Source organism: Babylonia areolata, chromosome 20 (genome assembly GCF_041734735.1).
Source record: "Babylonia areolata isolate BAREFJ2019XMU chromosome 20, ASM4173473v1, whole genome shotgun sequence".
Lineage (NCBI taxonomy): Eukaryota > Metazoa > Mollusca > Gastropoda > Neogastropoda > Buccinidae > Babylonia > Babylonia areolata.
The window spans coordinates 38,818,858-38,843,857 of record NC_134895.1 but is presented as its reverse complement, the minus strand read 5'-3'; the positions used below and the strand labels follow the sequence as shown (position 1 = coordinate 38,843,857).

Here is a 25,000-nt window from a genome sequence, read left to right as displayed (position 1 = left end):
GAACCCCGCGTGTTCGGGTGAGAAGAAACTGCCTTATCCATTACACTATCGTGGCTCCTTAACTGACGTTCTAAAATTTAACATTTGAACATAATTTTTTAAAGGGCGATAAATCAATTGCGGTATTCGCAGTGAGAACGCTGTTTAAATCATATTATTCTGGTGTATCTTGGGCATTCAAAAAATCTTTAAGGGCAATAAAAAAATCTTTTTAGTGGCTATCGCCACAATCACACTGCAACATTTAGCCGTTTTCACTAGATCTAGATAGATGTACAAGTTTAGTTACACCCGCCGGGAATGTAGTACGACACGGTCGATTCAATTTCTCTTTTATGTTCATTCTAGTTTTATAGCTTTAAAGTTGATATGAAAATTTAGTATTTTGTTAAACTAATAACATGTAGAGCCAAGTACAAGTACTTCTAAACGTCGTAAGAAGTGAAAAGGACTTCATTTTGAGAAAAGTCAAGACTGGATTTTTTTTTCGTTTCATCGTGATCAGTTCAAGGGTATTAACTCGCATGGTTTACAATTTTAAACTGTGAATTCCGACTGATTCTGTGGATATTTTTATGGCAGTTTGGGGCATAATCCAGTAAGTGATGAGGCGTTCACAAATCTTTCTCTGAATAAATATTTAACGGTCTCCTTCTCCAACTTTCCATCACATGTTATCGTGTATTGTCCATTGAATATAGGATTGAACGGGCAGGTCAACAACTTGAAACAAAATGGCGTCGTTCGCGTTCGCGAAGAATATGAGCACGCGCTTTGAATGTGTATAAATATGTGTACGCAACTGATTTTTGCCCATGACCTTCAGGGCTCAGCCAACAGATCTGTAAAGTCCACTCGTCGTATTGATTTTAGTATTTTCCGAAAAAAGACCACTTGGGCGAATGAACATAGTGAAAGCCCTGTACACTGAGAGTAAAACACACAAGCTTTTTATGTATTGAGTATAATTTCAAAATGTAATGTTTAAGATGAGAAAGATCAGTTTAAAGCAAATTAAGTCCCCTAGCATTAATTACAGAGTAATTTCCCTTTTTTACTATCTGCACCAAAAAGGTTTGCAAAATAAATAAAATTTCCATGCTTAGCAAAAGAGTTCCTGTTTGAACAAAAAATGATAATAATGACTGCTTTTGTTGTTGTGTCGAATATCAGATCAAAGTGCCAAGTTTAGAGAATACAAAAAATATAAATATAACAGTAAATGCAGCTTGCATATAATTAGGCTTCATTTAAAAAAAAAATTGTGCCCATCCCAGAGGTGCAATATTGTTTTAAACAAGATGACTGGAAAGAACTGAATTTTTCCTATTTTTATGCCTAATTTGGTGTCAACTGACAAAGTATTTGCAGAGAAAATGTCAATGTTAAAGTTTACCATGGACACACAGACACACACACAGACAACCGAACACCAGGTTAAAACATAGACTCACTTTGTTTACACAAGTGAGTCAAACGCCACAAAAACGAAGACAGAAACCGCACGCCCAATAGTTTTTACGAGAGACTACACGATGATGGCTGCACAATACCAAGCCAGGATCGTAGATACAAGGACTTCCATGTACAAAGGAAAATTAAAAAATATATATTAATTTGCTGTTTTTGAGTTCGTTGAGTCACTTGGGAGGGTTGGGGGTTAAGGGGGTGGAGGGGCAGGATGAGTGTGTGTGTGTGTGGGGGGGGGGGGGCGGGGGGGGGAGGGGCGTGGGGGGGTGTAGGGAGGGGGTGGGAGAGGGGACTTCAGTGATGACACTTCAGAGGAAAAGGTGGAAATAAGGAAGACTGGTTTATGGACAGGACGTGAGGAGATGCGTTTGGTGCCACGGGGTCAGTCAAGGTAAAAAAAAAAAAAAAAAAAAAAAAAAGCAGAAGAAGAAGAAGACGGAGAAGAAGAAAAGAAGAGAATAATATGCGTGCGCTTGTATCAAATTTATTTATCTCCAGAGATAACAACATGAATGTGTGTGCCCAGAAACACGCTCATACTTCCACAGGTCAGGTATCATATCACACACACATGTACACATGCACACACACACGCGCGAGCGCGCGTGCGCGCGTGCGCACACACACACACATATACACACAAACACACACACACACACACACACATACACGCGCGCGCACGCATGCACACACACATTCCCAACACACACACACACACACCCCGCATACTCCCAACACACACACACACACACACACACACACAAACACACCACATACCCCCAACACACACACGCACACACAAGCACATACATAATTATACACTAACACACACACACACACACACACACACACGTGTTCCCTTGATGTTCATGTCATTCTTACACCTTATCACTTCTGTCCTCTGAGAGGAAAGGCGTTGGTCCGACGCTTCGATTTATGAGGTTCAGGTGTTCCACGGGAAACGTTTATTCAGAATTTGTTCTCTCTCTCTCTCTCTCTCTCTCTCCTTTTTTTCTTCTTGTCACTCGCTTTCAGGGCCATTAAAAAACAAGCAAACAAACAAACAAACCCCACCTTGAGTGGTTCATTTTCATCTGGTTAGGAGGTTGAGGAGTGACTTGACTTGACTTGACTTGACTTGACTTGACTTCATTTATTGTCATAAAATCCCGAAGGATTAATAGACACAACAAAGAACAAAGGGAACAAAGAAATAAACGGTCATCTAATACGCATGCACTGAAATACATTGTTGGAAAGTGTTTTTTGACAGTCATCGCAGGTGAATAAATCACTTGGTTTTAGTATATTGTTTTGTATTTTTCTAGAGATCACATTTGATTGATGATCATACTGCTGTATAGTTGTGATTAGATGGCTTCGCAAATTATGAAATAAGATACACGTAGCTGAGAAATGCAATTCATCTTCAACAACTTCACATATAGCACATAACCTCTCTTCTCTGGGAATGTTTGCATATCTTCCTCGTTCGATGTTTAAATAATGTGCGCTTATTCTGAGTTGACAAAGAGCTTGTTTGTGAGCAGGATCGATTTTGTCAGTTAGATAATTCTCAATTTGATAATCGTTTCTTTTAATTTTGTTGTAGAAGTCTAATCTGCTGTATTCAGTTTTTATCTGTTTCCAGAATTGTACATATCTATTTCTTAGTTGTTGGCGTAATGTAAATTTAAGTCTGCTGTTACTAAATGTCGACTGATTATTCCAAACATGACCTAATCCTACATTGTGAAGAATATTCTTTACAAATTGTATCCAGGGATTTTCAATTGTGTCTGGTTGGTTCATCATCGACATATAGACCTTTTTGATATGGCTATCATTATGTGCATCCAGAATATGAGTCCAGTGGTCAAGAACTCTGCATGCAATATGAATTCCAATTGGAAATCTGCCCAGTTCGGCTAGAGTTGGCAGATTCATTGTTTTAGAATGTACCCCTAGAAGCAGTTTGCAAAATTTTATATGCATTTGTTCATGTGAATGTTTCGAAGAAATACAATTTCTAAAGAAATCTGTCATTCCTGTATTGAATGAATTGGTAGTTTTTGTTTCAGCCCATGGGAACCAAATATCGGATCCATATGATAATATAGGTAAAACAAGCGAATCAAAAAGCTGCAGTACAATATCCAAACGAATATCTGTGTGATTAATGCTAGATCGTTACTGTCAGTCTCTGTCTCTGTCTCTGTCTTTGTCTCTCTCCCTCTGTCTGTCTCTCTCACTTGCTCCATGTATGTCTGTCTGCTCTCTCTCTCTCTCTCTCTCTCTCTCTCTCTCTCCATCCCCTGTCACTTTCTCTCTGACATACGCATACACACAGAAGCAATTCAAAAATATTCTTAAAAGACAGAAATGAAAAAAAGGAAAGAAAACACAAACAGAAACGGACAGACAGACAGACAGACAGACAGACAGACAGACAGACAGAAAGACACACAAACGCCTTATTCTCTCGTATTCATTATAACAATAAACCTTTAGCCCTACCCTTTGACAGAGAGAGAGAGAGAGAGAGAGAGAGAGAGAGAGAGAGAGAGAGAGAGAAACGAAACTTGTTGACACACACACACACACACACACAGAAGGAGAGAGGGGGAGAGAGAGAGACAGAGAGAGACAGACAGATAAACAGAGAGAGTGAGAAAGACAGACACACACACACATAGACACAGAGACAGAGAGAGACAGAGACAGGGACATAGACATAAAGAGTAGAGAGTCGACAGAGAGAGAGAGAGAGAGAGAGAGAGAGAGAGAGAGAGAGAGAGAGAGAGAGAAACGAAACGTGTTGACACACACACACACACACACACACACACACACACAGAAGAAGAGAGGGGGAGAGAGAGACAGAGAGAGAGACAGACAGATAAACAGAGAGAGAAAGACAGACACACACACACACACACATAGACACACAGGCAGAGAGAGACAGAGACAGGGACATAGACATAAAGAGTAGAGAGTCGACAGAGAGAGAGAGAGAGAGAGAGAGAGAGAGAGAGAGAGAGAGAGAGAGAGAGAGAGAGAGAGAGAGAGAGAGAGAGACAGAGAGAGAGAGAGAGAGAGATTAAAAAAAACTTCATTACACAAGAAGAAAGATTTTAGGCATCGCCTAGTCTTCCAATCTGCCCTTGTGTCAACAATAACGAGAGAGAGAGAGAGAGAGAGAGAGAGAGAGAGAGAGAGAGAGAGAGAGAGAGAGAGACAGACAGACAGACAGACAGACAGACAGACAGAGAAAAGAGAGACATTACCGCACGTAGGCAGAAGGCGAACCACTCGGCCTGTCATGGTTGCGCCACTTTATGACCGTGTGTGACGGGTATGACGTGCACACGATTAGAGCTGCCGCGATAAATTGGACAGACCCGATTGTGCCCTGCATTCTGGTGTCGTCGCCCCCCCCCCATCCCCCCTCCCTTCCTCGCTGGCTTTGCTTTCGCTCACATGCAAAGCTGTGCATTTTGTCTGCAGTTCAAGTCTTCACTGTGCCCAAAGCTCAGATCATGTCACAGACTGACGTAAGCTGACAGATGGGTCAGCAGCAAAGTGAGAGCTGTATGATCAATAGTTTCTCCTTTGCAACAACGGGGAGTCATTTACAGATTAGTCTTTTGTGAAGGACTATGACTCACAAACTAGGAGGCAACATTGCACTGGCTCTTAGTGATGCAGCCTTGGGGATGGGGGGTGGGGGGCTGGGGGCGAGGAGGGGGGCGAGGGGGGGTTGGATGGGGTTAGTTGGCCTTTGGGGAACCACCCCCTAACGTCTGCCGTCCGAAAGCCCTTTTTGGCCTAGAGGGTGGGGATGTAACTTGGGCAAGACACTCTCCACAAGGATTGAATTCTAGCCCAGATAGTTTGGACAGCGGTTGCCTCCTCTGCTGTTCTGATGGTCATGATTGGGCAAGACTATCATACAAGTATTTACATAACATGAGAGATTTTTTGTAAGTTTTTTTTTTTTTTGTTCGTTCATTCATCCCTCCCTTCACTAACCCCCGAAATATATGAAACCTTTCTCTTTTTTATGTAAGCATAAGACCAACAGTCATAAGACATATAACACATACATTTTCTCAAGTCGAAGTCTTTACATTTGAATACGACTCTTTTTTTTTCAAACACATACTTTGTAAATTCTTTTTTAAACTTTAAATCACTGAAACATTTTATTTCAAGCCACAAAATATGGAAATTATCATCTATGAAAATCCGAATAAACACTAGGAATATAAGATATTCAAAAAGATGCTAAATATATTTACTCCGGCACTGTTTTAGTACACTATCATTCAACTATCCAACCCTTTCTATCCAATATATGAAAAGGGGTGGGGTGGTTGAAAGTGTAGAGCTGAGCACAAGATACAGCAACATTCAATGTGTTTCATATGATTCCCAGCAATCTATAGTATCAGCTGTCATTGCAGGGGCCATATTCATTTTGCCTTAAGGCAAGTTACCATTGACATTGTAGGAGCCTACGGGCACAGTTTACCTTGAAGGTTAAGTTCGTGTCCCAGACACGCGTGGTGCACTCAGGCAGATAACCTATCTTCTGGGAATAAAAAAACATCCTGGTGATTCTCATCTGCACATACTGTTTCCACCTCACTACAATTTCAGAGTATTGTTGAGAGAGTTGGCAGAACACGTTCTTTCCACAAAGCATGCGTGTATTCCCTCAACAAAAACAATACTGCAAGAGGATCTGCTAATTTACCTCTGCCTCGTGGGCAGTCACCCTTGGCAGGTAGTAAGAGTAAATTTGCCTTCGGGTTTGTAGACCCTCGGGTAGGCTCTTGTGTTCCTGACTACCGGATACTGCTTGCCCTCGTGCAGTTTGCCTTGCCTCAGGCAGATTACTCACAGGTACACATTTACACGCAGGCATGATGGTCTCTTGAATATGGCCCCTGGTGTAGGAACCATTTATATCGCAATTCCTTTATTGGTGATATAGTAAATGACTCTTCGTGCATTTGTGACTGTTGTGTGCTGAAATGAATGGCTATGTGCGTGTTTTCAGATACCACGTGAAGCTATGGTTTGTTTGTTCATTCGCTTTTTTGCTTTTCTTTTTGTTTGTTAGTTCGTCCGATCATTGAAAAATAATTACAGGCTTACTTCTGTTCTTTAGTGTTTGGCTGTGTGTGTGTGACTTTGTGACTGTGTGCATGCGTTCTTTGTGTGTGTGTGTGTGTGTGTGTGTGTGTGTGTGTGTGTGTGTGTGTGTGTGTGTGCATGTATACATGCGCGCTTTGTGTGTGATTATGCGTTCACACCAACGCATTCAGGAGCTGTGCTATGTCCTCTTCATGTCTTTAATCCTGCTTTATTGTGACATGCTTCTCTTTAACTTGTCACGATTACAAATCTCTTCCTGATGCATCGTGTGACTGGCCCCAATTGTTGTGGAGTGATGACCTAGAGGTAACGCGTCCGCCTAGGAAGCGAGAGAATCTGAGCGCGCTGGTTCGAATTACGGCTCAGCCGCCGATATTTTCTCCCCCTCCAATAGACTTTGAGTGGTGGTCTGGACGCTAGTCATTCGGATGAGATAATAAACCGAGGTCCCGTGTGCAGCATACACTTAGCATACGTAAAAGAACCCACGGCAACAAATGGGTTGTTCCTGGCAAAATTCTGTAGAAACATCCACTTTGATAGGAAAGAGAAATAAAACTGAACACAGGAAAAAAAAAGGTGGCGCTGTAGTATTGCGACGCGCTCTCCCTGGGGAGAGCAGCCCGAATTTCACACAGAGAAATCTGTTGTGATAAAAAAAAGGAGAAATACATGCAAATACAAATACGCACACTGTAAGGTGTTAAAAGAATACTTCCTCTAAAGTAACAATAAAAGCCACCACCACCAACAACAATAAAAACACCCTCACGAAGTACATTTGCTTTCCAGAATAAAGAAGCAAAAGATAAGAAGAGATTTTCAGTGTTTTTTCTCAGCTGGATTTTGAGTGGTGGTCTGAGCCCTAGCCCTTAGGATGAGGCGATAAACCGAGGTCCTGTGTGCGGCATGCACTTGGCGCACGAAAACGAACCCATGGCAACAAAGGGTTGTCCCAGGCAAACTGGAGTTAAAACGAAAACAACAAACAAACAACCCCCCCCCTCCCCTTCCAAAAATAGACCCCCCAAAAAAAACAACAAAAAACAACCAACCAACAAACAACCCCCCCAAAAAAAACAAAAAACAAAACAAAACAACAACAACAAATACCAAAAAAAAAAAAAAAACACCAAAAAAAAACAAACAACTACGACGACAACGACGACGACGACAACGACGAAGAAGAAGAAGGAAGAGGGGAGGAGGAGGAGGAGGAGGAAAAGGAGGAGGAAGGGGAGGAAGAGGAGACTTAAAAAAGAAAATTGGAACTTGTGTTTTCAGTACTTTTCTTTCGTTTTCGAACCCCCACCCCCCTCACCCCTCCCTTGCCCTCCTACCCCCTTCCTCCCTTTTTGCTTTCTATCAGAGCGCTTAGAAGATGATACGAATGTTTTGACTTTTTACACGAATCTGACTATTGTTTCACGACAGGTTGTTTCCCTTGCTGTAGCGTGGGCCCAGTGGTTAAGGGGATCGCCTAGCAAGCAAGAGTTCACTGGTTCCAGTACCTCACCGGACCGAATTGTTCACACTTCCCCACCCCCACGCCCACCCACCCCCTCCTCCCGACCGTCCACACACAATCCGGAGTGAATTGAAACAAAATCACACCAGTGCTTCTTTATCAGTGCACAGAAAATGAAGAACGTGTCTTGTTTTGTCGTCTTGTCTAATCTCGTCCTCTCTGTGTCTCCCTCTTTCTTCCCCGCTTGGTTTGCTCCCAATAAATGGATCATTTTTTAGAAGAACATTCAAATGTAATTCAAATTACGCATGTAAACGTTGTAATGTAATCGAAGATGAAAACCATTTTATAAACAATTGTGTCCTTTACAATGACCTGCGGCAAAAACATCTGAACTCTGAAGGTCAATCGTATGTTCACTTGATGAAGAATGGTTCTGTTTACAGTATTCGTAAACTATGCTTTTATATATTTAATGCCCTGAAGATACGACAGGAATTCTGTGACAACAACGATGAAAGTTAGAATTAATTTACAATGCACGAGAAGCACTTTTGTTCTACAGGTTAAGTTAGTACGTATTTTACATTTTGTTGTGGTTGAGTGATCACCATATTGTGTACTTTTGACCTCTTTCTAGGGGCCGGAGGCCTGGAGATTAAAGTTTTGTTCTTGTTCTCTTTCTTCCCCCCTCCCCTCTCACTCTCTCTCTCTCCTAAGGACAGATTGGAAGAATAAACTATGCCTAAAATCTTACTCCTAAAAACCTTTTGAATTCTGAGTTCTCTCTCTCTCTCTCTCTCTCTCTCTCTCTCTCTCTCTCACGCACGCGACCGCTCCCTCTTTGGTATAACCTCACCTCACACAGACAGACAGACAGACAGACACACACACACACACACACACGCAATAACAAATAACAAATAAGGTTTGCTGCATAGTCCTATAGGACATTTGTTATAGATGTTATAGTTGTTTGATGTGGGCGTTTATAACATTTCCATTTTTCCTAGCGTTGTCTCACCCTATTCACCCTCCACACACATTCACACACTTTTACCCCCCCCCCCCTCTCACAGCTCCTACCCCCACGGTTTTTTGTTGTTTTTTTTTCCGTCTAATATCACTTCAAGTGGAAAGACGTTAAACTGAAGACAACACACACACGCGCACACACACACACACAATTTGTATTTTAAACAGGACTTCCTTTCGGCAGTAAAACCACAGTGCACAATAAACGTTTGCCCCCGAATATGATGTCACGCTTTACCCTGGTGAGCAATGTCCCATAAACATCCACCAGAGGTGAAGAATCCTGTAAATGTAGGCATTCTTTCTTTTTTTTTTCTTTTTTTTTTTACAAACGCAATAACCAACTTTTTTTTTCTTTTCTGCTTATCTATCTCTTTTATTCAGGAAGCACAATATTCAATTTAACTGATGTTAGGTCTGTCCGATCTGTAGAGGGAAGGTGGCCGAATGGGTAAGACACTCATCTGCCAGTAACTGACAGTGTCCGTAAGAGTGCTGGTTCGAATCCTGCTCTTGGCCATTCTATCAAATTTGACTTGAAAATTCAAACTGATCGCGTGGACATTCGATTCTTCTTCTTCTTCTGCGTTCGTGGGCTGCAACTACCACGTTCACTCGTATGTACTCGAGTGGGCTTTTACGTGTATGACCATTTTTACCCCGCCATGTAGGCAGCCATACTCCGCTTTCGGGGGTGTGCATGCTGGGTATGTTCTTGTTTCCATAACCCAACAAACGCTGACATGGACTACAGGATCTTTATTGTGCGTATTTGATCTTCTGCTTGCGTATACACACGAAGAGGGTTCAGGCACTAGCAGGTCTGCACATATGTTGCCCTGGGAGATCGGAAAAATCTCCACCCTTTACCCACCAGGCGCCTTCACCGTGATTCGAACCCGGGACCCCCAGTTTGAAAGTCCAACGCTTTAACCATTCGGCTATTGCGCCCGTCAGGTCATTCTATCAAATTTGACTTGAAAATTCAAACTGATCGCGTGGACATTCGATTGAAGCGATAACCCGTTATCCCGTGTGCAGACTGGAAAAAGAACCCTTAGCAATAGGAGTGCCGTCGTAGAAGAAATCAACTATGATAGATGCACAAATACACATGCATGCACTCAAGGCCGCTGAAACCCGTTGTGTCATGCTGCTGTCTAGCGGGTGTGGTGTAGCGTATATGGAATTGTCTGAACGCAGTGGCGCCTCCTCCCGAAAGGGAAACTGAAAACTGAAACTGAAACTGATCTCTAAAATGAAAAAAATTCTTGCTGGATTTTTTAAATTATTATTATTCATTTATAGTCTGTTCATCAAAGATGGTGGTGTTGGACTGATTTCTTGTCGGACTTCGAGTTCGGAGTATGTGATTGGTTTGGTGCGTGCGTGTACAAACGTGCTGTACAATTCGCGTTTATATACACCGCAAACCATACAAGCGATGAAGATAAACTCCTAATGTTGACATTCTAAACGGACATGGAAGTCATTTTGTGGTTACCCATACCTCTTCCACCAACACGCATATCAACGTGCACTGGCCAACGTATGAGACAACCATTTACCGGAAAAGTAGATGAGGATATTACAGACACTTTTTTTTTCCTGAAAAGTATTGGGGACGTGGACAAATCCCTGATATAGTATACTCCACCCCCCTTCTGCTCGGTTTCCCCCCCAACTCAACATTCACCCCTCCCCTCCTCTTCTGCCTTTAAAACGATAACGGAATCTTCTTCTTCGTTCGTGGACTACAACTCCCACGTTCACTCGTATGTACACGAGTGGGCTTTTACGTGCACGACCGTCCCCCCCCCCCCCGCCGTGTAGGCAGCCATACTCCGTTTTCGGGGGTATGCGTGCTGGGTATGTTCTTGTTTTCATAACCCACCGAACGCTAACATAGATTACAGGATCTTTAACGTGCGTATTTTGATCTTCTGCTTGCGTATACCCACGAAGGAAGACCAGGCACAAGCAGCTCTGCATATATGCTGACCTGGGAGATCGGAAAAATCTCCACCCTTCACCGACCCACCCACCAGGTGCCGTTACCGAGATTCGAACCCCGGAACCTCAGATTGAAAGCCCAACGCTTTAACCACTCGGCTATTGCGCCCGTCAAGAAGGTCTTACACTATCTACATTCACCAAAGTGGCATTTTTCGGAAAATATAACCACTCGACTATTGCGCCGGTCGATAACGGGATCAAATGGGAACATCAGTACTTTAACAAAATGTGCACAATCACCGGTGTGTGTGACGGGACATTAAACAAAACATTCTATCCCATTCCACCCCACATGCGACGACCCCGGGTAAAGTGTATACCCGTTAATGATGTGGGTACAGCCCGTCACACCCGCTGCATCATCCAGCAAGGACCAAGTTTGCCCTACGGGTCACAACATGTAAAACTGGCTTCCTGCATGTGAAATTTTGTGATAGATTATACAGACAGACATAAAAAGGCAAACAAATTAACACAAAATAAACGAATCAGCAGAAGAAGAAAAAAAAATCAAGATAACGACCAACTTCATTTCCTCCTGCACCACAACCCCGCACCCCCTCACCCAAAAAAAGACAAACAAACAAACAAAACAAACAGCAAATAAACAAACAACAACAAGCAAACAACAACAACAAAGAAAGAAAGAAAGAAAACAAAACAAAAACAAACTATCCGGGACCTGCATGACAAACTCGGTATTTTGTTACATGCTTTGTACAACCTTCAGTATTTTATTTATTTATCAATTATTTATTCATTTAACCATTTCTTTCTTTCTTTATCTAACAAACAACAAAACAAAACATAAACATGAAACAGGGGGAGAGAAGTATGAAAAATTGAGAAAAAAAAAGAAAGAACAGAAAATGAAAAAAAAGGTGGAAAAAAAGGAACAATAAGAAAGTATACGTAAGAATCTTTTTTCTTTATAACAAATCTATTTATTTATTTATCTGTTTTGTTTCCAGCTTCAAACCATGTTAATTAAAACAAACAAACAAACAAACAAGCAAACAAACAATAAAACCGTCCTGAATCGATTCACATCACTTTGATTAACAACCACTCATCTCACTTACCGAAACTGGTCAGCAAAAAGAATACGGCAACAGTGTAGAAGACCACCGAGGAAGGCACCGCTCTAAAAGACATACTCAACACGATCATTCTGCTCTGGAACAAAAAAAAAAAAAAAAAAAAAAATTGAAAAAAACCCCACCCCAAACAGAAACCCCCCTAAACAAAGCCTGACTGCTTATTAATTTATTTTTTTTTAGAGGTACTTGTGAAGGAAGCCTTTGAAGTGGATGCTCCCTGCAAACCTTCAGACTGGGGTGCATTGCGGGGGACTGAGCATACACCTGAGGGAGACTTCTGCTTTTTGTTTGGCTGGGGTGTGAGTTCAGGAGGGGCGATGTATCATTCAGATGTTTTCAAAAAAAAAAAAAAAAAAAAAAAAAAAAAAAAAGAAAGAAAAAAGAAAAAATCGAACAAATGTATTATTATTATTGTTATTGTTGTTGTTGTTGTTGTTGTTATTATTATTATCATTATCATTGTTACTATTATTTTTTTTTTAATAGATTTATTTTATTTTTTATTCTTCTTCTTATTTTTTTGTACATCTCATTGTTTCTGGTAAAATTTATGTTTGAAAGAAATTGTTTTTTGTTTTCTTAGCGTAGTGAATAATCAATCATCCTTCTCTGTCGCTGTCAGTCTGTCTGTCTGTTTGTCAGCCAGTCAGTCAGTCTGTCTCTGTGTCTATCTGTCTGACACTTTGGCTGTGTGTGTGTGTGTGTGTGTGTGTGTGTGTGTGTGTGTGTGTGTGTGTGTGTGTGTGTGTGTGTGTGTGTGTGTGTGTGTGTGTGTGCCCTTTCCATTAAACTAACACCAACAGGTAATTTGTGTTTGCACATTTTTCATCTGTCATTGCTGCTATGTGCACATGTCAAGTGATCAGTTTTAGGACAAGCCCGGCGCTTCCTTTTTTGAGGAAATATCTGGGTTTATTCCGATGTACCCTTTATTTACCTGTGTGCTACTGAGTCGGTAGCACATTTTTGTTTGCTATTTATTAACATCAATCGATTCTAACTCCATCACGCTGTTCTGATCCGGAAATCCGTCCTCCGTGCCACCTCTAATTTTTTCTCCGTAATTATCCGGAAAACCACAGAAATCCGTGTCGTCGACACGTATCTCTCGCCTTCTGTAACTTATTTTTGAGAAACTTTAAATCAAACAGTCAGTACATTAATAAGTTTTGAAAACTAATGATGTATTGTTTTATACCAAGTTTTGTCACAACGGGTTTCTTTGTGTGATATTCGAAACTCTCTGCTACGACGATGATGATGACGACGACGACGACGACCACCACCACCACCACCACCACTACTACTACTACTACTGCTGCTGCTGCAACTAAAATTTCTCTTTTTCTTCTTCTTCTTCTTAATAATGATGATGATTGTTGTTGTTGTCGTTGCTCTTCTTAGTTTCATTCTTCTTCTCCTTCTCCCCCTCCTCCTCCTTCTCATCATCATCATGGTGATAATGATGATGATGATGATGATGATGAATGTTGATGTTGATGATGAAGGTGATGATGTTTATCATAACTATCATTGCTGTTGTTATTATTGTTATTGTGATATTGTTATTTGGAATATCAGTATTGTTTTTTGTTATTGTCTTCATTTCTGTCAACTTCAACATTACCATTCTCCTTCTTCTTCTTCGTCTGCTTGTTGTTGCTGTTGTTCTCCTTTTTCATCGTCATCGTCGTCGTCGTCGTAGTAGCGGTGGTAGTTGCAGTGGTAGTTTCAGTTTCAGATTCAGTTTCTCAAGGGGCGTCACTGCGTTCGGACAAATCCGTATGCGCTACACCACATCTGCTAAGCAGATGCCTGACTGCAGCTTAACCCAACACGCGTAGTAGTAGTAGTAGTAGTAGTAGTAGCAGCAGTAGTAGTAGTAGTAGTATCAGTAGTAGTAGTAGTAGTAGCAGCAGCAGTATCAGTAGTAGTAGTAGCAGCAGCAGCAGCAGCAGCAGCAGCAGCAGTAGTAGTAGTAGTAGTAGCAGCAGCAGCAGCAGCAGCGGCAGTAGTAGTAGTAGTAGTAGTAGTAGTAGCAGCAGCAGCAGTATCAGCAGTAGTAGTAGTAGCAGCAGCAACAGCAGCAGCAGCAGCGGCAGTAGTAGTAGTAGTAGTAGTAGTAGTAGTAGTAGTAGTAGTAGCAGCAGCAGTATCAGTAGTAGTAGTAGCAGCAGCAGCAGCAGCAGCAGCAGTAGTAGTAGTAGTAGTAGTAGTAGCAGCAGCAGCAGCAGCGGCAGTAGTAGTAGCAGTAGTAGTAGCAGCAGGAGGATGAGCAGCAACAGTAGTGGTAGTAGCAGCAGCAGCAACAACAGCATCATCACCATCATCATCATCATCATCATCATCAGCAGCAGCAGCACCAGTAGCAGTATTAGCTATAGCAGTAGCAGTAGTAGTAGTAGTAGTAGTAGTAGACACACACACACACACAGACACACAGACACACAGACACACACACACACACACACACAAACCCCAAAAAACATTGTCCAAGACACCGCCCTTCGCCCAAGGAACGAGACAATCAGCTAGCTGTTCTCTCTTTTCCCCGCGAGTTCTTCACAGCATGCAAACGAAGCCATCCAGGCACAATGAACCTAGCGTCAGTTGCTCAACTCGGCTGACTTCATTTGCAAGGCTTTGGGCACGCGCGCGCGTGGCCTCTATCTGAAGGTCTAGACAAGACAAGACAAGACAAGACAAGACATGACAAGACAAGACAAGCATTTGTCTTATAGAAAAAACAACAACAAAAAAAACCCCATGTAGATAATTGGTGAAAAAGTCATGAAAATATGTAAATTTTCGATCAACAACAAAAAAGTGCAGAATATGAATTACACAATCATAGAAAAAAAAAACAATTGACAGTCAAAGTTGCAGAATAACAACTGCACAACAAACATAATAAACGAACAAAAAAAAAAAAGTTCAACAACGTGATTTTATAATATAAAAGAATACACGATGGAAATAAAGGCTACGAAGTTATTGTTAATTGCTATTGAATGATATATAAGATTTCAGACCCTTTAAACTTCCACGAGGAAAAAAAAAATGTACGATATTTGCTTCGGTAATTGTAAAAATGGATAAGTAAAAAAAATAATAAATAGATAAACTAAAATAGAAAGAAAGAAAGAAAAATGAAATATGAAAGACAATAAAATCTTCAGAATATAATTATACTCATCTCCAAGTTCTCTTCTGGGATGGAAGAAATCTTGTCAAGTAGCTGAATGGTAAAAAAAAAAAGACCTAAGAGATGTCTTTTAATTCATTACTAAGTTTTTATCAAGTACTGTGTTGTATTGCATTGCATCGTACTGGTTTACGAAAAAAAAAAAAAATCATATATAATTATTTGTATTTAACATACATATTTCTCTGTAAGAAAATCACACTGCACTCCCCTGGGAGTTCGCGTCGCCATAATGCGACCTTAAACAGTTTTTTTTAATGTCTGCAAAGTTTGGTGCTGTGTTTTTTTGTTTTGTTTTTGTTGTTGTTGTTGTTGTTGTTGTGTTTTAATACATGTTGCCAGGGACAGTCCTTTTGTTGGAGTTGGGTTCTTTTGCGTTCGATCAATTGCAGGCTGCTGCAACCGAACCTTTGTTTATCGTCCCATCCGAAAGACGAGTAGTTGCCAGACCACCACTCAAGGTCTGGTGGAGAGGGGGGTGGTGGTGGTGGTGGTGGGGGTGGGTAAAATCCGGCCAGGTCTTTATATGGGATTCGAACCTTAAGACACTCGCGTCCTATTGAGTTAGCTGGGCGCATCACCATTAGTGTGTGTGTGTGTGTGTGTGTGTGTGTGTGTGTGTGTGTGTGTGTGTGTGTGTGTGTGTGTGTGTGTGTGTGTGTGTGTGTGTGTGTGTGTGTGTGTGTGTGTGTGTGTGTGTGTGTGTGTGTGTGTGTGTGTGTGTGTGTGCACGCGAACGCATATGTGTCATCTGTCAATTCATGTTCTGTTTGACCCCCCCTTTTTTTTTTAACCTGAGGTGCTGAATCTCTCGCGTTTCACATTCCTTCGTGAACTGTATTGCATAAGCAAAAAAATTCAGACACGTGTTATAATGATGACGTTAGGGTGAAACATGTTTCCACCACACGTAGTTTTTCTACCATTCTGAAGACAGGCATCATTATCATTCCTATCAGCCCTACGTCGTCAATTTGTATGCGAAACACGTTCAAGAAGACAAACTGTCTCAACTTAAGCGTGCTTGCACAGGGGCGCACTCACATACACGCACACACACACTCACACACAGAGTCACACACACACACACACACACACACACACACACACACACACACTCACACACACACACACACACACACACACACACACACACACACACGCACACACAGAGTCACACACACACACACACACAAGCATACGTTTTCCACACATAGACATGCACACACGCGCACACAGGCACACAAAGACACAGGCACGCTCTCCATCAAAGCATTCACGCACGTAACCACATGCATGCATACACACACACACACACACACACACACACACACACACACACACACACACACACACACTCACACACAGAGTCACACTTACACACACACACACACACACACACACACACACACACAAGCATACGTTTTCCACACATAGACATGCACACACGCGTACACAGGCACACAAAGACACAGGCACGCTCTCCATCAAAGCATTCACGCACGTAACCACATGCATGCATACACACACACACACACACACACACACACACACACACACATACACACACACTGAGAGACAGAGACAGAGAGACAGAGACAGAGAGACAGAGAGACAGAGACAGAGAGAGAAGGAAGGAAGGAAGGAGAGGGAGATGGATAAAGAGAGGGAGGGGGCGGGGGTTGAGAGAGACGGGAAGAAGACTTCCTTGCCATGAAGTGACTCAAAGGGGGAGGCAAGCAGGCAAAGAGACAAAAAGGTAATTTGTTGTGCTCTCTGGAGGGATTGAAACGTTACATACATACATTTTTTTTTTTTACACATACCATACAAGCAAAAAGAGTGATGTCAAAAAAAAAAAAAAAAAAAAAAAAAAAAAAAAAATCCCATTCGCGCAAACACGCAAATACATATATAAAAAAAAGTAATTTCCCCTTAGCCATTTACAAGATTCTTGTCTGTATAAAAAGACATAACTTTTCCGAAAAGAACTACGAACAGAAGAAACAAGTGATTTAAGTTTTAACAATATTCTTCTTAATCTTTTTTTTTTTTCCAGAAAATAGTAAGTGGAATTTAATGGAATTTGGGCGGTTTTTATATCATCTGCCGTACAGTCAGTCGTGTCTGACTATGACCTTTTAGAACAGCAGAGGAGGCGACTGCGGTCCTCACTATCTGGGCAAAAATTATTTTGATTATGGTGGACAGTGTCTTGCCCAAGTTACATCCCCACTCTCTCGGCCAAGAGGGTTTTAGGACAGTCGGTGTTGGGATGGTTCCCAAAGGCCAGCTAGTCCTCAAGGCTGCAGCACTAAGAGCTAGTGCAATCTTGCCTCCTTGTTTTAGAGTCATAGTACAGATAAACACGAAACATTCCATTAGTGAGTTAACCAGGGAGGAATACTAACCTTGCCATGAAATGACTGAAGCCCGTAGCGCGAAAAAGAAGAAGAAGAAGAAGAAGAAAAACAAAAACAAAAACAAACAGCAACAAAAAAAACAACAACCCGTTTTCGAACCCAATTCGAACCCGGGACCCTCAGATTGAAAGTCCAACGCTTAAACCACTCGGCTATTGCGTCAAGTCAGCATATTGCTGGTGAAAAACAAAACGAAACAAGGAACAGAGTTAATTTCGGGCAGCTCTCCCCTACACACCCCATTCCTGGTCCCGAAATCACATTACACGATGAGTCACTCTGCTGGAATATTTCCAGCTCCAGCAGTTTCAATGGTCAACACCAGATCAACTCCACACCAACACGAGCGGGGGATGTGTTTAGGACCAACTCCAATTTTTTTTCTCTCCAAAAGGGCTATACTACAGGTTTCGAAATAACTCCCTAGGAATCTATCTGGGCCAAGGGATGGGATCATTCTGATTCTGTCCCAAATGACCGCCCCCCCCCCATCACCACCGTCCCCCCTCCAAAATAAAAAGCGTGAATAAACATGCATCGTTGAAAATTAAAGATATAATAATAATAATAATAATGTACATTTATATAGCGCCCTTTCTCACTACGAGTTCAGGGCGCTTTACATGAAAGAAAAATATTACAAGCAACATAAAACATTCATGACCACTCTCCAATTCTCCCCAAAACAAAACAAAACAAAAAACAAAAAAAAAAAAAACCAACAAAAAAACAAACAAACAAAAAAAAACCCAACAAAAAACCCTCCCCCCACTCACACTCTCTCTTTCCCACTCCACATACATCCAAAGTGAGCTGACATGGGTGGTATTGGAGAAAAGGAAGCTGAGAGTACTTATAGATAGGTTTTAAAAAGATGAGTCTTTCGTGATGAACGAAAAGCAGAAATAGAATCAGATGCATGGATATGATGAGGAAGGTTGTTCCAAATGTGAGGAGCAGCAAAGAAGAAAGAACGTTCACCATAGGTTCTTGTATTGACACGAGGAAGTTTCAAAAGTTAACAGTCAGAGGAAGAGCGGAGATTTCTTGTGAGAGTGTAAACACTGATAAGGTCAGAAAGATAAATAGGTCCTGCGGAGTGGAAAGCAGAATAGCAGAGACACGCAATTTTGTATTTAATTCTCGCTTCAATGGGAAGCCAATGTAGAGTGCAGAGGTGAGGAGAAATGTGATCCGTACGTGGGACTCTGAGAGTCAGACGGGCAGCATTGTTTTGAAGTTTTCGAATTCGCTGAAGAATATTTTGTGGACAGCCTATGAGAAGAGAATTACAGTAGGGTTAGATATCCTAATAGGGAAAAGGGGTTGAGTTAATATGGGGCATTAGGTCGAGAAACAAAGAAGAAAAATGGAAGGGGTGGGGGTGTGGGGGTGTGGGGGTGGGTGGAAGCGGCTCTAAAGTAACTCCAAGGGGAGTGTTTCTGGACTGACTCCAGTGGAGGTCCAAACAGTGACTGGATTCATTTCCAGGCCTTGCAAAGGACACACCGGAACTCCTGTCATACAACTTTGCGGGCGCGCGGACAGATAATAAATAACTAAACAGACAGACAGACAGACGGGTGGACAGGCAACAAGCAGACAGACAGACAAAATCACAGACAGACAGAGAGACAGAGAGAGAGAGAGAGAGAGAGAGAGAGGCAGACACAGAGAGCAAGCAAAAGCCAGCTGTGCGACGACTTATTCCATCGCTATCCAGATATTCACCACCACCACCACCATCGTCGTCGCCGCCGCCAGCCAGCCAGCCATTTCTGCAATAATGAATAATAGGGTTGAAGTCAAAGAAGAAGAAGAAGAAGAAGAAGAAGAAGAAGAAGAAGAGAAAAACAAGGAGAGAAAGAAAACAAAAGAAAAAACAGACAACTGGGCAGTTTAGCAGTAAGGGAAATGACAAGAAGTCAGGGGGTTTCCATCAACACAGAGCTAACCACGTCCATCCTCTCCACACACCTACTTTGTCATGTATGCAAAAAAACAGACACGGAAATAAGCGAGACGGCGACGCGTTGGACATGGACATGGGGAGTGCGAAGCAGTGGCCCAGCGGTTATAAATACACCCGAAGCGATTGTCCAAGGGTTCGAATCCTGTATTATATATATATATATATATATATATATATATATATATATATACGGACCGGGATTTTTTAAAGCCGCCTCCCCTCCTCCCCCCTCCCTCTCCTCCACTAGACCCTGAGTGGTGGTGGTCTGGGTGCTAGTGTTTCGGTGGGGACCATGAAATCAAGATTCGGTGTGTGCATCATGCACTTAATACTACCACTACTACTACTATGTGATAATAATAATGATATTTCATTTCTATATAGTGCTATCATTCAAGGATAAGCAAGCTTTAAGCGCTTCACAAATCAAGTATTCAAAGTGAAATGATAAAGCACATGAAGAGTTTTAGAAACATATAAAAGGTGAAAGACTAATAAAACAGAATAATTAATATTATTTAAAAAAAGGAGCAGAAAACCCACAAAGTAACACACTCTCAATACTACAACTGTTACACTCCAACACACACACACACACACACTCACACACACACAAACACACACACACTAACACACACACCAAAACACACACACACACTAACACACACACCAAAACACACACACACACACACACACACTCAAACACACACACACACACACACACACACACACACACACACACACACACACACACACACACACACAACAAAACAAAACAAAAAACAAACAAAAACAAAAACACGAACTTGGTTAAACAACTGAGATAAAAGCAATGTTCAGTTTTACATGCAGCACGTGAATGCAACCAGGTGGGCAGATGAGGTGTAACGGAAAATTCTCCTTCTTCTTCCTTCGTTCGTGGGCTGCGGCGACTCTCACGTCCACTCGAATAGACGAGTAGGCTTTTACGTGATTGACCGTTTTTAACCCCCCACCCCCAGCCCCCAACCCTCTTCCCGCCCCCCCCCACCCGCCATGTAGGCAGTCATACTCCGTTTCCGAGGGCGTCGCATGCCGTGTCTGTTCTTGTTTCCGTAACCCACCGAACGCTGACATGGAACACAGGATTTTTAACGTGCAAGTTCTCGACAGAGAAGCAAGATGGTTCCAGTGGGGAGTAAAGGAGGCAGTCCACATCGCCGCCAGGAAGCCCACCCTCACAACCTGCCTTCGGTGTACTCCTCACTCGTCAAGTCGAATTGTCTTGAGTTCGCTCACGGCGATGCGTACAGCTGCTAATTCTCTACCCAGCAGTTGCGCTGAAGAAGCCGGCCGGATCGCCGACGAAAGCTACGCAAGTGAGTAGCCTTCTTTGACTGAGAGATCAGTTTAACTTGGTAGACATTATTTAACGTTATATCTTCTTCAAGCATACACACATGAAGGGGGTTCAGACACTAGCAGGGGGGTGGGGGGATGGGGGCTGTACATCTGTTGATGTGAGGGATCGAAAGAAAAAACAAAACAAACAAACAAACAAACAAAAAAAACCCCAACAACAACAACAAAACAACTCCACCCGTTACCCACCATGCGCCGTGACCAGAATTCGAACTCAGGACCCTCAGATTGAAAAGTCCAACGCTTTTACCATTCAGCTGACAGGTGACAGTTGGGGTGTTCTGTTTCAGTTTCAGTTTCATTCTCTCAAGGAGGCGTCACTGCGTTCGGACAAATCCATATACGCTACACCACATCTGCTAGGCAGATGCCTGACCAGCAGCATAACCCAACGTGCTTAGTCAGACCTCGAGCGCCTGCATATATATATGTCTATCTATCTGAATTAATTTATTCTACAGAATTTTGCCAGAGGACAACACTCTCGTTGCCATGGGTTCTTTTTCAGTACACAAAGCGCGTGCTGCACACGGGACCTCTGATTATAGTCTCATCCGAACGACTAGACGCTCGGTTCGAATTTTTTCATGTCAAACTTTGGAGAAAGGACGAGAGTGGGATTCGAACCCGCACCCTCACGGACTCTGTATTGGCATAGAAAACGTCTTAACCATTCTACCACCTTCTATCAACGCTCACTAACCACGTCCTCCACTCCACACACACAAACACCAACATAGTAAACAAGAGAGACAAGGCCTTCAAGACTTACTTGTGATACACTTAAAAAAAAAATCCAAGCTTTTTATGTATTGAGTATAATGCATTTACTGTTATATTTATTTTTTTGTATTCTCTAAACTTGGCACTTTGATCTGATATTCGACCCAACAAAACATCTGTCATTATTATCATTTTTTGTTCAAACAGGAACTTCTTTTGCTAAGCATGGAAGTTTTGTTTATTGCAAACGTTTTGGTGCAGACAGTAAAATAAGGGAAATTACTCTGTAATTAATGCTTGGGGACTTAGTTTGCACTGATCTTTCTCATCTTAAACATTACATTTTGAAATTATACTCAATACATAAAAAGCTTGGATTTAAAAAAAAAATGTGCATGACAAGTGAGTCTTGAAGGCCTTGCCTCTCTTGTTTCAAAATGTAATGTTTAAGATGAGAAAGATCAGTTTAAAGCAAATTAAGTCCCCTAGCATTAATTAGAGTAATTTCCCTTATTTACTATCTGCACCAAAACGTTTGCAAAATGAATAAAACTTCCATGCTTAGCAAAAGAAGTTCTTGTTTGAACAAAAAATGATAATTATGACTGTTCTTGTTGTTGGGTCGAATATCAGATCAAAGTGCCAAGTTTAGAGAATACAAAAAATATAAATATAATAGTAAATGCAGTTTGCATATAATTAGGCTTCATTTTTGTGTGTGTGCCCATCCCAGAGGTGCAATATTGTTTTAAACAAGATGACTAAAAAGAACTGAATTTTTCCAATTTTTATGCCTAATTTGGTGTCAACTGACAAAGTATTTGCAGAGAAAATGTCAATGTTAAAGTTTACCACAGACACACACACACACACACACACACACACACACACACACACACACAGAGACAACCGAACACCGGGTTAAAACATAGACTCACTTTGTTTACACAAGTGAGTCAAAAATGCACAAGACGTGGGAATAATGGAGACGGCCACTTGGTCATGGGGACGTGGACAATGTTCTTTTTGTATCAGTAGTTTCAGTTTTAATAAGGGGATGTCAGAAGGTGCGAACTGATCTATATGCGCCGCGCCACATCTACGCTAAAAAGACATACACTCCCCCACCCCCACCCCCTCGCTCACCACCACCCTGCCTCCTCTTAAAAAAAAAAAAAGCACGTAGACATACACTTGGACAGACAGAGACAGAGACACAATAGAGTACAATACAACGCAATGCAACGCAACACGACACAACACAACACAATGCAGTACAGTACAATACAACACAATATAACAATACAACACAATACAATACAATACAATGCAATACAATATAAAGATATACAGCGACTCGGTCACAGGGTTATGGACCATGGTTGTTGCGCGCAGGTCTGTAAACTGTCTCTCCCTCTCCCCCCTCTCTCCCTCTGTCTCCCTCTCTCTGTGTCTCCCTCTATGTGTGTGTCTCTCCCTCTCCCTCTGTTTCCCTCTCCCATTCAACTTTAGAAGATAATGTCTCAGTGATATTCAAATTAATGCGCAATGCCTTCCTTTAAACTGCTCCGCCCCCTCTTGTTTTGGGTCAGACGCCATACAATTAAAACCTGATTTACACTGACTTTGCCTTTGAATCTCTCTCTCTCTCTCTCTCTCCCTCCATCCCCCAATCTCTCTCTCTCTCCCTGTTGCCCCACCCCACCTCCTTCCTTATCTCTCTCTCTCTCGTTCAGTGTTCAGTGTATGTGTGGGTGGGGGAGGTGGTGGTGTTGAAATTGTGTGGGTGGCATGTCCACATCAGTAAATCTTAGGGTATGTCTTGAAATGGGTATAGTTTTTTTTCCTTGTGCACACGTGTGGGAGGGGGCTGAGGGGGTGGGGCGTGGGGGGAATTGGGGGTGGGTGTGAGGGCGTGAGGGTGTGAGGGTGGTGGGGATAGGGTGAGGGGTGGGGTGGTGATGGTGGCGGGGGTTATGCAGATCACTTCCGCAAGCTTATTAATTAAACCATATTGGAGAGAAATTACATAAGTCTCGCAGACGACACAGTCCACATTCATCCCTCTTGCACAACTGGCACGCACGCAGACAATCGGGTGAGAAAAAAAGGTATTAAAAACATAGGAGAGAGAGAGGGAGAGAAGAGAGAGAGAGAGAGAGAGAGAGACAGACAGACAGACAGACAGACAGACAGACAGACAGAGACAGAGAACACTGAAATGTTTAATGTCATTTGCTGTAAAGCTCTAGTGACATAGTAATAATAATAATAATAATGGATACTTATATAGCACACTATCCAGAAATCTGCTCTAGGTGCTTTACAAAAACGCTTTTGTTAACATAATACATCATATCTATGTTACATACACACACCAAAATGTGACTACACACACACACACACACACACACACACACACACACACACACACACACACACACACACACACACACGCTGCATACATACATTTTAACATACATGTGTATCTAACAGCTACCCTAACACATACGCACACATAGGCAGGCACAAACTTACATAAACACACAATACACATTCATATATAGTAGGCACTAATTAAAACACGATGGTGCAAAAGAGATAAAATGAGACAGAACGGAAAAACAGAATTGAAACCACATAAACTAATAAGAGATTTGCGACACTTTGGCACTTTGTCATTAGCTTAAAGTACATGTGACAGGGAGATAATGTGCCTTTTTTCATTCGTTCGTTTTGGACAGTACACAGAAAACAAAGTACATATAAATCATATAATAAATATTTACGCAAGTAACATCGACACACATCATATCAATACAAACACATACTGAAGAACATATAGATCATGAAATAATCATTCATACCTGAACATCAAAACCCATCATATCAATACGAACACATCATATAATTACAATTGACCATCCAAATATAGCCCTTCCTTTTTATCTATGCTTTTTTCCCCTCATAAAACCCATACTAATTTTTAATTGATTAATGAGTATTTGGAACGATGATGGCCGT

At 41.8% G+C, this 25,000-nt stretch overlaps 1 protein-coding gene across 1 annotated transcript in view; it reads right to left on the bottom strand.

Annotated features, from left to right (window-relative positions):
* Positions 1-12,326, bottom strand: part of LOC143294604 (uncharacterized) — a 35,842-nt gene extending 23,516 nt beyond the window's left edge. Inside the window, exon 1 of the mRNA XM_076605980.1 lies at positions 12,235-12,326. Within this exon, the coding sequence (XP_076462095.1) occupies positions 12,235-12,322 (88 nt within the window). The 5' untranslated portion in view covers positions 12,323-12,326. The remainder of the gene's footprint in view (positions 1-12,234) is intronic.
* Between the last annotated feature and the right edge of the window lie 12,674 nt (positions 12,327-25,000).